This window comes from Microcaecilia unicolor, chromosome 2, assembly GCF_901765095.1.
Source record: "Microcaecilia unicolor chromosome 2, aMicUni1.1, whole genome shotgun sequence".
In the NCBI taxonomy this organism is placed as follows: domain Eukaryota; kingdom Metazoa; phylum Chordata; class Amphibia; order Gymnophiona; family Siphonopidae; genus Microcaecilia; species Microcaecilia unicolor.
In genome coordinates this window covers 619,447,728-619,464,682 of record NC_044032.1, presented here as the reverse complement: position 1 = coordinate 619,464,682, position 16,955 = coordinate 619,447,728, and the positions used below count along the sequence as shown (strand labels likewise).

Below are 16,955 nucleotides of genomic sequence, written 5' to 3'. Positions count from 1 at the left end.
GCAGGATTTGAACCCTGGGTGTCACCCCATTAATCACTGGACGTGCCTCCTCTCACCATTTTGACTGTGATATTTACAAAGCAGTACATCACATGGATGCATGTATGTACACTCACATGAGTGAAAATCACTAAAATTATAGAAGACTAGTAAAAAAGCCCCGTTTCTGATGCAAATGAAACGGGGGCTAGCAAGGTTTTCTTCAGAGTGTGCATGTGGGAGTGTGTGTCCCTGCCCTCTGCCCTCTCTCTCGCCCCCTCCTCCCTCCGAGTCCAGTCCTTCAGTGTTAAGTTTCCTGCTGTTGTGTGGGCATCTCTCTCCCCTCCCCCCTCTGAGTCCTTCACTGTTACAGAGAGAGGGATTTTGTGCTGTGCTGTTTTCCTTCACTCATGGGGAAACCGGATATCTCTGGCGCTTCACACTTCCAGCTGGAGGCTTCATAGAACGTTGGTGGTGCCTTTTATATATAGAGATGTTTCTTGATTTATCAAACTGTTAACACACAACCAAAAAATAATCAAGAAATCACTATTCACAATAACATACTGTAGTTTATTATTTTTAGAAGGGACTTGATATACCGCCTCTCTGAGGTTTTTTTTTTTTTTGCAACTACATTCAAAGTGGTTTACATATATTCAGGTACTTATTTTTGTACCAGGACCAATGGAGGGTTAAGTTTATTTTTTGTTCGCTTATATCCCACATTTTCCCACTCATGCAGGCACAATGTGGCTTACAAAACGTTAATAAGATTACAAAATAGGAAACTTAGAGAAGTATACAGGAAGTAAGCAGGGGGAAAAGCATCTAACAGGGCAAACTAGCAGGGTAGGGGTCAGGGAGGGTGCATCAGTCAGCGGTATAAAGTGAGGAGTAGGTCTTGGCAAAGAAGTGGGTCTTCAACAACTTCTTGAAGAGGGCGTGGTCCGCTTGAGTTTTGAGGTGTTGCGGGAGAACATTCCAGTGCTTAGGACTCCAATAGTGGAAGGACGAGGCGAAGATCTTCTTGTACTTGACACCCATACAGTTTGGGAAGTGCAGATGGAGGTAGGAACGAGCGGCAGGAAAGATCGATCAAGGGGTGCATATATTCCGGGGCAAGCCCATAGATGATTTTATGGGTCAAGGAGCAGAGCTTAAAGGCAATGTGCTCCTGTACAGGTAGCCAGTGTAATTTGAAGCGCAAGGGTTCGGCGGGTGCAAAGCGTCGCTCTCCTAGGATGAGTCTCGCTGCAGTGTTCTGAACTGTTTGGAACTTTTTCAACAATGAGGCCTGGCAGCCTGCATAAATTCTGCTGCAGTGGTCCAAGTGGGAGAGGACAAGCCAGCGGAACAAATCTCTAGTAAGGAAGTATTTTTTTTTTTTGTTACATTTGTACCCCGCGCTTTCCCACTCATGGCAGGCTCAATGTGGCTTACATGAGGCAACGGAGGGTTAAGTGACTTGTCCAGAGTCACAAGGAGCTACCTGTGCCTGAAGTGGGAATCGAATTCAGTTCCTCAGGACCAAAGTCCACCACTCTAACCACTAGGCCACTCCTCCACATGACATGAAACATTTTTTTTGGAGACCAACTGCACGTGAGTGTCCAGCTGGAGGTGTGTGTCAAGTTGCACTCCTAAAAGCCCAGAGTGGGAATTGAACCCAGTTCCCCAGGATCAAAGTCCACTGCACTAACCACTAGGCTACTCCTAAAATGTGTGTTTGTTTTTTTTTTAACAAGATCTTACTTGTTCTAACTTGAATTAGTAGTTGATACAGGGAGAGTGCTGCCACATCTAAGCCCCGTTGCGTTTCAAAAACATCATGCCGAATGTAGAGATTCTGGTTTTTTGTCTCTTCCTTCTAAAGCTCTCATGCATAGGCACTGTCATTATTTTGCAAGTCACTGGCACTATTGTGAATGTGGTAAGAGCCAGAGATCTCCAAATAAACATGTGGTTTATTGTGCTTAGGTGCTGTGGAGGGGATGGCAGTCATAAAATACCTCAGTTCATATTTGCTTAATGAAGGTGCCAGCAATCAAGGGTATTTATGAGAAAGGGGGGCATTGTATTTTTGTTTTTGCAGATCCTTGGCACAAGGAATGCTCCAGGTCTTAATTGCTTGTGTCTTAAGGAGTCATGAAATAACCCTGTAAATTGCCATGCGCATATTTGCTTCCCCCACCCACCCCCCTTCTGGAATTGCAAACAAGGAATATTATTCTTAGAGGCCTGAGAGTTTGTTTTTTTTTTTTTCTTGTTAAAAGCTGTGGACAAGAGTGAAAGTAAAACCATGTTTTTTTGTCTCATAGAAGCCGGCATGATTTTGTTTCTTGCACAAAGTCAGCGCCCTCAATGCAGCCAAGGCAAATAGTAACGTGTTTCTTTTGTAAGCTGCACAGCATCTTCTGAACAGCCAATTTTGATGACTCGTTTCCTGTCTCTTTCAAGTGTCTCCGACCATGCCAAGAGAAACCTTATGACTGTGGCCAATCTGGGTGTAGTGTTTGGACCAACCTTGATGAGGCCACAGGAGGAAACTGTAGCAGCCATCATGGACCTGAAGTTTCAAAACATTGTGGTGGAAATCCTGATAGAAAACCATGAGAAGGTAAGTACATTTTTCTCACAGTGGAATATTTTTCAGGAGCCAATTGCGTAGAAGTTGACTTTTGATTTGTTGTGCATTGGGAGACACATTTTCCAAAGTCTGTCAGCCATCTTGGTTTGCTGAGGTATTTGTAGGTTCTAAGCAAAATTAATATTGTGGGGTTGCATTGGTAACCATTAGCCTGGCAGAGTAACAGAACCTCTACTAACTTGACAAAAACCAAAGATTGTGAAATGCAGAGTCATTTTTGTGGCAAAGAAGATTAAAAAAAAAGGGGGCTTAGTCCTTGGCCTGGGACGATTTGCTTATTCTCATGGAAGGTAATTTAATAAGGAGATACTTAGTTTAAGATGGCGCCTTCTTAAGCACTATTTTCTAAAGACCCATAAGTGCCTATCAGACTCATTTTCGAAAGAGATGGACGTCCAAAAAATGACATAAGTCAGCATTTGGTCGCCCATCTCACAGAAACGTCCAAATTGGTATAATCGAAACCTCGTTTTGGACATCTTTCTCCGAAGTCCGTCAGAAGGACGTACAAATCTCAAGGAGGCGTATCAGGGGCGTTGTTCAAGGGGGGACTTGGGCGTTCCTAAGACTTGGACGTCTTTCAGCCATAATGGAACAAAGCAAAAACGTCCAGCACTAAAACTTCGATGTTTTGAGCTAGACCTGTTTTTATTACAAATAAGGCAAAAAAAGGTGCCCCAAATGACCAGATGACCACTGGAGGGAATCAGGGATGATCTCCCCTTACTCCCTCAGTGGTCACTAACCCCCACCCACCCCCAAAAAGTGTGTTGAAGAACATTACTTGCCAGCCTCAGATGTCATACTCAGGTCCATTACAGCAGCATGCAGGTCCTTGGAGTAGTCTAGTGTTGGGTGCAGTGCACTGCAGACAGGTGGACCCAGCCTCCTACTTCTTCCTACCTGTTACTATTGTGGAGGAAACTGTGAGCCCTCCAAAACTCACCAGAAACCTACTATATCCACATATAGGTGCCCCCTTCACCTGTAAGGGCTATGGTAGTGGTGTACAGTCGGAGGTAATGGGTTATGGGTGGGTTTTAGGGAACTCCGCAGACAAAGTAAGGGAGCAATGGTCAGATGTGTACCTGAGAGCATTTTATGATGTTCACTGCAGTGCCCCCTAAGGAGCCCTATTGCTGTCCTGGGATGTCAGGGGGACCAGTCTACTAAAGATGCTGGCTCCTCCTACGTCCCAATGGCTTGATTTTGGACATTTTACGCTTGGACGTTTTTTGTTTTTTTTTAAATGGCCAAAAAAACAAAGACTTCCAAATCACAAAACATCCAAATTATAGGACATCCATAGTATTTTTGAACGCAAAAGATGGACGTCCATCTTTTTCGAAAATGACCTTCTTTCCTGTTCGGAATTTGGACGTCTTTGTAAAACGTCCAAATTCTGATGTAGATGTTTCTTTCGAAAATGCCCCTCTATCCTGCTTATAATCGAACGAGAAAAACGGCCAAGTTCCGACCTAAATCGGGAGATGGACGTTTATCTCACAAAAACGAATAACGCGGTATAATCGAAAGCCGAACTTGGACGTTTTCAACTGCACTCCATCGCGGAAGCGTACAAAGTTGACAGGGGCGTGTCGGAGGCGTGGTGAAGGCGGAACTGGGGCATGGTTATCACCCGAACAGAGATGGGCACCTTTCGCCGATAATGGAAAAAAAGTATGCGTTTGTAGCTAGAATTAGGGCACTTTTCCTGGACCCTGTTTTTTCACGAATAAGGCCCCAAAAAGTGCCCTAAATGACCAGATTACCACCAGAGGGAATCGGGGATGACCTCCCCTGACTCCCCCAGTGGTGTCTAACCCCCTCCCACCACAAAAAAAATGATGTTTCACAACTTTTTATTTTCACCCTCAAATGTCATACCCACCTCCCTGGCAGCAGTATGCAGGTCCCTGGAGCAGTTGTTAGGGGGTGCAGTGGACTTCAGGCAGGTGGACCCAGGCCCATCCCCCCCTACCTGTTACAATTGTGCTGCTTAATGCTTATTAGTCGTCCAACCCCCCAAACCCACTGTACCCACATGTAGGTGCCCCCCTTCACCCCTTAGGGCTATAGTAATGTTGTAGACTTGTGGGCAGTGGGTTTTGAGGGGGATTTGGGGGGCTCAACACACAAGGGAAGGGTGCTATGCACCTGGGAGCTGTTTTACCTTTTTTTTTGTTTTTGTAAAAGTGCCCCCTAGGGTGCCCGGTTGGTGTCCTGGCATGTGCACTACGAATCCTGGCCCCTCCCACGAACAAATGGCTTGGATTTATTCGTTTTTGAGCTAGGCACTTTCATTTTCCATTATCGCTGAAAAACAAAAACGCCCAGCTCACAAATTGTCGAATAAAACATGGACGTCTATTTTTTTCGAAAATACGGTTCGGTCCGCCCCTTCACGGACCCGTTCTTGGAGATAAACCCATGGAGATAGACGTTTTCATTCGATTATGCCCCTCTAACTGTCTTTATATTAAACTAGTGTAAGTGGCAGACGTTGTACCTACATTACAGGAATAGACATTTACACCTGCTCTTGAAATGTCAATGCCAAGATTATTTAAGCATGTATGTGATTTTGCATTTTCTTAAACCACGTGTTTACGTGTAGACTTCGTTAGTGCTTCACTCACTCGGCCCCTGTACACACCTACTGACAAAGGATGCACCATCATTTCAGAGCACATACTTGATTAACCCTTGGTTAGAATGGGGATCATTGATGGACGCCATGGGTGGGAGGGAGCCCAGCCCAGGGAGAGTTGTGAAATCATCTCAATGAAGGAGTGCCCTGATTTGCAGAACTGCGGAGTGGGGAGGAGTTGGGTAGATAATAAACAGAGAGAGAGAAAATGCAGGAAATTGTCCTTGGTTGTCTAGATTCTAAGCTGTTACAAGCCCCCTGCCGAGTGACCCTTAGCAGAATAAGGGGAATCCTGAATCGTCAACTCCAGTTAAGCTGATCCAAGAGGGGGAACAGTGGTGGTCAAGTTTATAGAAGCTGGTGAAGGAGCCAGAACGTGGGCAGATTGGGGAGTTCAGCCCATAACCTGGGCTCAAGGCATGATGTGCTCTGCCCACAGCTGGGTGTAACCATACGGTAATACCCACGGATGAAAACAGCCGCATAAGGGTTCCAACCCGGCTTGTGGAAGGAGAAGGAATTCGCCCTGGTTGTTCCATCTGACTGAAGGATAAACATTGCAGGGTTGTGCCTCAGTGTATAGACTTGAAAGAGAAAATTGCTCTTCACTAAAACTCCTGATGGGTGTGGAAAAAAAGTGCCCATTGATAATTGAGGCTGGTTTGGAGTTATTTCAGCTACCTCTTTACTGATTGTATAAAGCTATAAAGTTGCTATTTTGTTACAGTTCAATAAAGTTACAGTTATCCTTAAACCTCATGATGTACTGTGTGGTTCCTGGACTGGGGAGCTTTAGGGAATCAGACTGAGATCAGTGTCTACCCAAAGACCCCAGCTGCTGATCTGGATCCGAGCTTTAAGGGGTTTGGAGTTAATCCGGCTGCACTTGCACACTGGTTGGAATTATTAACAGGCCATTGACATGCATATGTGGCCAGATAGGTGTAAAAATGATTTTATTTAAAAGATTTCTATTCTGCATCATCCACAGTTCTCAGTGGGTTACATGAAAAAATGCATAAAATTATCCCCACAGCACTCCAATGAACATGCATACCAATGCCCTAGGTCCCCTGGCCATGCTGCAGCTCTGGCTCCTGCTTCAGCTAAGACCCAAGTAGCTCCTGTCCCATCCACTGTACATCTTCCTGGAACCTCAACTACCACCCAAATTGGCAGTCACACTAATGCCTTACAGAACCCTAAGTCTCGCCTGAGGTTCAACATAAGTGTTGCCATACTGGGACAGACCGAAGGTCCATCAAGCCCAGTATCCTGTTTCCAACAATGGCCAATCCAGGTCACAAGTACCTGGCAAGATTCCAAAACAGTACATTTTATGCTGCATATCCCAGAAATAAACAGTGGATTTTCCCCAGTCCACTTTAATAATGGCTTATGGACTTTTCTTTTAGGAAGCTATCCAAACCTTTTTTAAACCCTGCTAAGCTAACTGCTTTTACCACATTCTCTGGCAACGAATTCCAGAGTTTAATTACACGTTGAGTGAAGAAATATTTTCTCTGATTCATTTTAAATTTACTACTTTTACATTTTTTCTACTATTTACATATTTCAGGGGTAATTCAATAACAGCCCATATGGCTGGAAAGTAAGGTGTGCTTTTCACTCCATGCATGTTGCAGAATTTTCCCTAAGTGAAAGTATTGTGCACCCCCCAGGTAAAGCGCCTACCCATACTGAAGAAAATTACACAGCCTCAAATATTTTTGAGAATGCAAAAATATGTGCATATATTCCAAATCTCAGCCTTCCCCTACTGTGGATAAAATTATGCACAGAATAGACCCTAGAACCGGTCCTGATCATGGTGTTCGCTGTTCTTTGAACCTTTACTAATTCCGCTATATCTTTTTTGAGATATGGCGACCAGAATTGAACACGATACTCAAGTTGAGGTCACACCATGGCGCGATACAGAGGCATTATAATATTCTTGGTCTTATTTACCATCCCTTTCCTATTAATTCCTTGCATCCTGTTTGCTTTTTTGTTGTGATGCAGTAGGCACCTACTTTTCTTTATGGAATACAGTGATACCTCGGTTTTCATCGATAATCCTTCCGAAAACAATCGGCGAAATCCGAAGCCAACGAAAGCCAAGGCAATAAAAATTAATGTAAAATGATCACACAACGAGAAACAACGCCACAAGAGATCGCAAAATTAGCTGCTTGGGCACGCCAATGAAATCCGAGGCAACCGACAAAAACCGAGACAAATCTTTTCAAAGAAAAAAAACGACGAAAACCGAAAATGACGATAACCGAAGTCAACGAAAACCGAGGTACCACTGTACTATCGTAGCTGGTTATAAACAAGCATATGTGCCTAGTTATACAACTAGGGTAAATCTTGTCCTTAGATTGGGAGGTACATGTGTAATTTATAGTATTCTACAAGTTACCCTTATAAGCGTGAGCCCTGCCCATACGAGCACCCACCCGCAGACTGTACACTATTGAAGATATGCGTTAGCATATAACTAGATAATAGTCAATGCAATTCTATAACTGAACGTGTGCAGTAACTTACTTCTGACCCACATAAGTGCGGCATTAACTGGCAGTTGTGCGCAGAAATGTAGAAGATGCTATTCACTAAGGGAGCACGTAAGAGCTGTATGGCCAGATTCTATATATGGTGCCTAAAATATCCACGTGGTAAAGATTTCTGCATAAGTGTATTCTATAACAGTGCCTAGATATAGGGACGGTATATAGAATATGAGTAGGCTGAAATCCTAGCACCTAAAACCATGCGTCCATTTAGGCCAACGAAAACGTAACCTAAATCCCTGTGCGTAGATTTACATGCACTGGGCTATATTCTACAACTGCGCGTGTAAAGTTTGGAATGCCAGTTTCCCCGCCCATAACCACTCCTCTTTTGAACTGCGCGCATTCGAATTTAGTTACAGTTCATTACAGAATACGCTTAACGAGTTGTGTGCATAAATTCTAATTATTGCCAATTAGTGCTCATTATTGCTTGTTAAGTGCTGTTATCAATGCTGATTAGCTTGTTAAGCCAATTAAGTTACGAATTAATTTAATTTAATTTATTTGTTACATTTGTACCCCAGATTTTCCCACCTATTTGCAGGCTCAATGTGGCTTACATGATACCGGAGAGGTGTTAATAGACTCCAGAGTAAAGCAAATACAGATAATGGTTAAGTTGGGGTAGGAAGGGTAGGGACCACATACATGAAGGAACATGTGGTGGGGCCGTATAAAGGATAGCAAGAACAGATGAGATTGTTTGGTGATCAATATGGACTGTGGTGGTGTAGTGTCGCTGATTTCAGGCATTTAAGTTACGTGTGTTGTTATAGAATACTCCTAGATTTTAGTGGGGATCTCTAGGCGCACTATTTAGAATCCGGGGGATGGTGCAAAACTGCAAAGTGGTATACTCATAGATGGAGCATGGGTGGGACATCTGTGTGTCTCCTATTGTCCTATGCACCTTATACAGTACCAAAGTTGCACGCATTGTGTAGCGCATTTAGACATGCCAGCTTATGGCAGTCATAGACCTGGTATAAGTGGATAATTCTTAAATCATCAATGTTGACTGATGCTACTATTCTGTAATAGAATCTTGGCATGAACTTGCTGGCTTAGAATTGGCAGCATGTAGCATTTCCTAACTCGAGGCGCCAAGTAATAGAATTGTCCCCTAAGGGTCAGATTCTATTTATTTATTTATTTACGTCAATTTATATACTGTATCTTATTGCAACTGCAAGACAGAATGGTTTACAATATGTAAAATAGAAAAAGAACAATACAACATTATATGTACACTTTGGACAAACAATGGAACTCCAATCATTACAGGAAAGCAGAGCAAAACCAAAAATTAGCTACACGAGATAAAAACAGTGTAAATCATGATTTAGTATACAGGAAAGCACCGCAAATACAGATTTGAGTACATAGTATAAACTACACAAACATAAACAGTACAAATTATGATTTAATATACATTGAAGATACCCTTTTATAACCTTGCTTCCATTATTCTAAATTCTGTTCTACATAATTGATAAAGTAAAAGGTTTTCAAAAGTTTCCGAAAATGAAAGTAGGATTTCTCAAGTCTGATCTCTTTTGGAAGGCCGTTCCAAAGAGAAGGGGACAAGTAGAAAAAAGCCGATCTCCACGTAGATTCCCATCTGGCGCTTAAGAAATCTACGTGGAAAACATTTCCGCCTAAACATAAGCGGTGCCTAGATTTAGGCATGCTATATAGAATATGCTTAGTTGATATTGTAGCAACTAAAATTACATGCATTTATTTAGATTTTGCTTGCACCTTTTTCAGTAGTAGCTCAAGGTGAGTTACATTCAGGTACTCTGGATATTTCTCTGTCCCAGGAGGGCTCACAATCTAAGTTTGTACCTGAGGCAATGGAGGGTTAAGTGACTTGCCCAAGATCACAAGGAGCAGCAGTGGGATTTGAAGCAGCCACCTCTGGATTGCAAGACCAGTGCTTTAACCACTAGGCCACTCCTCCACTCCATCCACTTGCACCAATGAAAATGTGACATAAATCGCGGCGCGTAGCCTTAGGCGCAGAGAGCCATGTTCTATAACTACACATGTAAATTTTGGAAAGGCCATTTCCCCGCCCATAACCACGCCCCTTTATTCCTGCGCGCATTAAAATTTGGGCGCAGTGCGTTACACAATACGCTTAGGGAGTTGTGTGCGTAAATTCCAATTATTGCCAATTAGTGTTTATTATTGCTTGTTAAGTGCTGTTAACAATGGTGATTGGTTTGTTAAGCCAATTAAGTTATGCGCGTTGTTACAGAATGTGCTTGGATTTCTGCGTGGAACGCTAGGCGTGCTATATAGAATCCATGGGTAAAAGTGGCTCTATTACTGGTGGCCTTTTTATAGAATTACCCTCTCACTGTGGAAGTGTTAAACATTTGATTTTAGTGATGTAGGTACAGTGGATCTTGCCTGAACACACAGAATGGCAATAATAACCACTTGAGTTCTCATCCAGCATTATTATCGTATCATTCTATAATGATTTCCATAGAGAGCATTATCTTGTCTTTTAGTAATTGGTTTGAGCTGTGGTTCATAAGAGTTATAAGTTCATAAGTTTGATGCAAGCCTGTCATATTAACGTTGACCTAATGTAACAAGCCTTAAATGACTGTGGTATTTTTCTTTAAAGCGGGGCGGGAGTGCCAGTTCTAGCAGTGTCCATGGGCTTGGTTGTAGAAGATAGTCAGAGTACTGTGAAATCAGGAAACCCTGCTTGCAACAGTGGTGTGAGACTCTGATATTGATAACACAAGCGTTGGGAACCACAGGAAGAAGAAGAGCACGTGAAAAGGAACAGGAAGAAGAAAAAGGTTGTGGCTTTATCCACCCCCCCCCCCCCTCCGGTGCAAACAAAGCAGTCATGATAGAAATGTGGCCCAGAATGCAGGAAGATAGGGCCTGTTGTACAGCACTGCCTCATCAACCTGCAACAGTAATTTATGTAAGAGTGGAATGCAGTTGGATTGTCTGTAACAACCTCTTTGAGTGTGAATGAACTAACAGTCGTGGGGGGGTTTGGAGACAGTAGTCAATAGGTGTCAACAGCAGAATTTTCCATTTAAGCTCAGGTGGAGTATTTTTCAAGGGGACTGAGACAAGGTGCGTTGCTAAGGAAGTGGTACATGCTATTGAGTCTCATTGCTGTAACCCAAGAAATAAAAGGGGGTCAGTAATGTTTGGCATCTGCTGTGGACTAAGAAGTATGCCTTGATCAATAACCAACATTCACTGGCAGCATATTCACACACACACACACACACACACACACACACAGATAAAGCTAGTATTACACCCAGGCAAGCCAAAAAAAAGCTACCATTATCCATGCACACACTTCAGTTGCAATCCAGAGGTGGCCAGTTCCAATCCCACTGCTGCTTTTTGTGACCTTGGGCAAGTCACTTAACCCTCCATTGCCTCAGGTACAAACTTAGATTGTGAGCCCTCCTGGGACAGAGAAATATCCAGTGTACCAGAATGTAACTCACCTTGAGCTACTACTGTAAAAGGTGTGAGCAAAATCTAAATAAATAAAATAAATAACATTATATCTACCCTATCCCCTAGTACTCGGAACTAGCAGCAAACACTCCAGCAGACCGAACATAAAAACATGCACACTTTCCAAGTTCTTGAACAAAGTTAAGGTTGCCAGTTGACTTAGATCACTGATAACCAGGGCCACCGAGAGACTGAGCCGCCTCCCCTCCCCCCCAGGCAGGACCGCCGCTGCCACCCCCCTCCCCAGGATGCCGTGTAGCCAGGCTTCAAAAATTGGGGGGGGGGGGGCAAAGCCCAAAGTGAGGGGGGGCACACTTTGCCCCACCTCCCTGCCCCATGCAGCAACTCAACATACCTTGGCTGTCTGGAGTCCCCAAGCTCCGCCAGCGTAAGTCTTCCTCCAGCGCTGTCCTCCGCCACATTGCCTACCCTGGTCTGCTTCCCCTCATGTCACTCATGCTGAATTTCATCGAAACTGACCATTTGCGATGTGAGGGGAAGCAGCCGCAGGGCAGGCGATGCAATGGAGAACAGTGCTGGAGGAAGGCTTCTGCTGGCGGGGCTTGGGGACCCCAACTACTACTACTACTTATCATTTCTAAAGCGCTATTAGACATACGCAGCGCTGTACACTTGAACATGAAGAAATAGTCCCTGCTTGACAGAGCTTACAATCTAATTAGGACAGACAAACAGAACAAATAAGGGATATGGACAAAGAGTAGCAAGATTTCGTGCAGAATCCTAAAGAGTAGCAAGATTCTGGAATCTCATAATTGAAAGATTCTGTGCAGAATCCCAAAGAGTAGCAAGATTCCGGAATCCCAAGACTATTACTACTACTTGTCATTTCTATAGCGCTACTAGACGTACGCAGCGCTGTATGCTTGAACATGAAGAGACAGTCCCTGCTCGACAGAGCTTACAATCTAATTAGGACAGACAAACAGGACAAACAAGAGATAAGGGAATATTAAAGTGAGGATGATGAAATAAGGGTTCTGAACACGTGAGTAAGGGTTAGGAGTTAAAAGCAGCATCAAAAAGGTGGGCTTTTAGCTTAGATTTGAAGACGGCCAGAGATGGAGCTTGATGTACCGGCTCAGGAAGTCTATTCCAGGCATATGGTGCAGCAAGATAAAAGGAACGGAGTCTGGAGTTAGCGGTGGAGGAGAAGGGTGCAGATAAGAGAGATTTACACAGTGAACAGAGTTTACCTTGGGGATTTTGAAACACAGCAAAGCTAAATTTCCATTTCTGAGGTTAAAAGGGGACACGGTATTTGTGTCTCTGTGAGAGCTGACGAACAGACCAAGTACCTCTTTTTTACTCATATATCCCAAATCAACAAATGAGGGGCTCCATACTGAAATAACGAATGTGTGTTTATATGGTGTGAATTCAGGGTACAAAACTGAGACACACACTGTAAGCCAAGACTTCTTAAACCTGTCACGGATGGATCCCGCAAGCAGTCAGGGTTTTAGGCCACTAAAAAACTGGAAATGCATAACAGAAATTTGCATACAGTGGTATCCCAGGACATACAAATTTATTATGTGTATTCACTGTGGATATCCAGACTGGCTGTTGGGTCTCGTATCAGTAGAGAACTGTAGACATTCCACTTGGGCTTTGCATTATTCTTCCTGCTTAGTGGGGGCTTAGTAAGAAATGGGTAGTTCAGCACAGACTATTGCAACATATTCAGTTATTACTGTCAGTTCATATACAGTACTGTGAACACATGAAGTCCTTCCAGGTTCCGTTGTTGCTATCAGCTCTTATAAATTAATGTGATCACCTAAAAGTAATAATTGAATATTATGTTGCAATAGTCAAGAATCCTTTGAGAAGCTTCATGTTAACTCCTTGATGTGTTAATAATTGTACTAGATTTTGAAGTATGAAAGAGGTATGCGTGAGAATGAATGAGGATATTGCATTGCATTGTGAATACTATACGTCTTTTTGAAGATTGAAGTTCAATTAAAAGTAATAAAAATAGGAAAAAGCAACAAGTGCAGTTTGTATGTAATAATATTTTAATGTGTCTGCATTATTGAATAGAGAGCTCAGGATTGAGTTTAATGAATATGGAGGTGGCAGGCATGCAAATCTGACTCATGCATATTCATTAGGGATATCCTGAAAACCTGACTGGCGGGTGGTCCTCCAGAGCCACTGCTGTAAATAATTAAATGCTGTGCATGAGATAGCTGCAGTAGTGCAAGTGGCAAAATTTCACCTGTGCTCTGTGGATAATAAGCTGTACTATCAAAGCATCCAACTTCGGTGCACCTTGGAGACTGCTGTGATGCAGTAGAAAACAAAACATAAGTACATAAGTAGTGCCATACTGGGAAAGACCAAAGGTCCATCTAGCCCAGCATCCTGTCACCGACAGTGGCCAATCCAGGTCAAGGGCACCTGGCACGCTCCCCAAACGTAAAAACATTCCAGACAAGTTATACCTAAAAATGCGGAATTTTTCCAAGTCCATTTAATAGCGGTCTATGGACTTGTCCTTTAGGAATCTATCTAACCCCTTTTTAAACTCCGTCAAGCTAACCGCCCGTACCACGTTCTCCGGCAACAAATTCCAGAGTCTAATTACACGTTGGGTTTTGCACACACATAGGTCACTTCACACCTCTGTTGCCTCTGGGTATCTACCTTTTGTAATGAAAAAGTCAAAAGTATGTCAATCAGTGGCGTAGCCAAGGGTGGGCTTGGGTGGGCTCAGGCCAACTCCAGGCTCCGCCCTTTCTGCCTCGCCTCACCACATGCTTGGAATAAACTCCCTGAGCCCATACGCCAGGCCCCCTCCCTGCCCATCTTCAAATCATTGCTCAAAGCCCACCTCTTCAATGTCACCTTCGGCACCTAACCACTACACCTCTATTCAGGAAATCTTGACTGCCCCAACTTGACATTTCGTCCTTTAGATTGTAAGCTCCTTTGAGCAGGGACTGTCCTTCTTTGTTAAACTGTACAGCGCTGCGTAACCCTAGTAGCGCTCTAGAAATGTTAAGTAATAGTAGTAGTAGTAGCAGCACCAGTGCCATAGTGAGGGCGGCTGACACCCGGGGCCGGTCACCACTGCGCACCCCCCCCCCTCGGCGCGCACCCCTCCGGAGCGCATTCTTACTGCCATACGAAAGCGTGGGGTGGGCGGGCGGGAACGCCGATCCTCCCCGAGTGCACGTCACTGGGAGCTGCATCGGCTCCGCTGGTTCCCTGCTCTCTCTGTCCCGGAACAGGAAGTAACCTGTTCCGGGGCAGAGGGAGCAGGGAACCAGCGGAGCCGACACCCCCCCCCCCCCATCGGCATGCACTCGGGGCGGTCTGCCCCCCCTTCCTACGCCACTGAGCAGCACACCTATGATTTGGCAGGCAGGGATCTCCAAGCCACACCAGCTGAAAACTCCCAACAACTGTGCCTCCTGCATACCTTGTAAATAGCAGATCTTTGCCTGCATCGAGCAGCGACGGATACATACTGTGCACTGGCCCCACAGCCTTCCCTCTGATGTATTCCCACCTATGCAGAAACAGGAAGTTGCATCAGAGGGAAGGCAACGGGGCCAACATGAGCAGTGTGTATTAGTTGCTGCTCGCTCCGGTGAAAATCTGCTATTTAAAAGGTATGCGGGGGGGGGGGGGGGGGGGGAATGTTCGAGAGACCATATGGCATGCAGGCAAGAGAGGGAGAGACCAAATCACTGTGGGATAGGGTGGGGTTCTGCCCACCCATCTTGGGCCCAGGCCCACCCAAAATTGAGTGTCTGGCTATGCCCCTGATGTCAATCAGATTAGACATGCCAGTCCTCTCTGTTCAGGAGACCTGTGCCTGCAGCAAAGTGTTGCATCAGGCCAGGGGTAAATGCGGACAGAGTCTAGCACTGAAAGACAGCCTTGACAGGTGCCTTCTCCAGCAGTCCCTGGGATTGATTGTTTTGAACTTTACTTGCCTCTCTCTTTATGTGTTGCTGTATTTGTCTCTATCGTGTCATCCCCTTGTTTGAGAAGGGAGTGCTCCACAAAAACATTGAGCTCACAGGGGCAGAGGTACGCAAGTTTTCAACCTACAGCAGTGGTTCTCAACCCCCTCCTGGAGACATAGCTCATCAAAGTTTCAAGATTACTCCAATGAATATGGATGAGAGGCATTTGCTTGTACCAGAGACCCATTGTATGCAAATCTAGCTCATACATATTCATTGTCGTAATTGTAAAAACCCAACTGGCTAGCTGTGCTTGCAGGACATACACATAGGTGGAACTAACACTTATGCACATCTCTATATATAAAAGGCACCACCAACGTTCTATGAAGTCTCCAGCCGGAAGTGTGAAGGGGGAGAGATACCCGGTTTCTCCATGAGTGTCTGCCCCGCCCTCGCTCTCTGTAACACAAACAGTGAAGGAAAAAACACAGCAAAGTACGAAATCAAATCGCTCTCTCTGTAACAGTGAAGGACTCAGAGGGGGGAGGGGAGAGAGGGCAGGGACACACACACTCCCACATGCACACAGAAGAAAACCTTGCTAGCCCCCGTTTCATTTGCATCAGAAACGGGGCTTTTTTACTAGTAATTTATAATAACACTAGTAAGAATGGCCCGTTTCTGAGGCCAATGAAACGGGCGCTAGCAAGGCGCTTTTCTTACCATCCCCCTCCCCTTGTTGCTAGACTTACCCTCCGTGGTGATCGCGGCGGATCAGGTGTTCGGACGGCACTCCGTGGGGGGGGGGGGTGGAGGATCTGCGTAGGTCGCTGTTTTTCTGTGTGCGTCGGGGGGGTGGAGCGTCGGAGGGCGGTGGAACTGGGGTTCGTTGCCCTGCCCCGAACATCATCACGTTGTGACGCGAGGGCGGGGCAAGTACTCATGGTGGAAAACTGATCTGGACCATGACAACTTAACTTGGAATGCTAGGTAAGTTTGCCTCATAGAACGTTGGCGGTGCGTTTTATATAGAGAGATAAGTAGTGCCATACTGAATCATACTGAAGGTCCATCAACCCAGTGTCCATTTTCCAATCTAAGTCACAAGTACCTGGCAAGATCCCAAAAGAGTAAAACAGATTTTGTTCTGTGTATCCCAGGAATAAGCAATGGTTTATGGACTTTTCTTGTAGAAATCTGTCAAAACCTTTTTTTTAAACTCTGCTAAGCTAACTGCCATGTTTAGTAAAGTTGATATAGCAAACTTCAATAAACATAAATGTCAATAAATAAGTCATTGTCTGTGTATCTCTGGCATTTAGGCATGAGCACCTACACGGCTCTATGGCTGATATAAGTTCTCATGCCTAAATTTTAGGGATGTATTTCACTCTCTAGATCCCAGGTTAAATACCTAACATAACATTTTATGATTATGCAGAGAAACAGGTGGGAAAATGTGGAGGAGTGCAGTAACCACAAAAGTGGCAAATGTGGAAAGCTGTAGTTAATGGTATTTTTATCTGTTGTGATGTTAATTCACGTTAGCAGGTTAAGTTCAAAACCTTACTGCACTCTAGTAGGTAGGCCTCATACTCCCAGGTTCTATAAACAGGCGTGCCCAAATTTAT

At 44.4% G+C, this 16,955-nt stretch overlaps 1 protein-coding gene across 1 annotated transcript in view; it reads left to right on the top strand.

The window, feature by feature from the left end:
• Positions 1-16,955, top strand: part of ARHGAP10 (Rho GTPase activating protein 10) — a 503,009-nt gene that overhangs the window by 342,376 nt on the left and 143,678 nt on the right. The window contains exon 18 of the mRNA XM_030191662.1: positions 2,440-2,599. Within this exon, the coding sequence (XP_030047522.1) occupies positions 2,440-2,599 (160 nt within the window). The remainder of the gene's footprint in view (positions 1-2,439; positions 2,600-16,955) is intronic.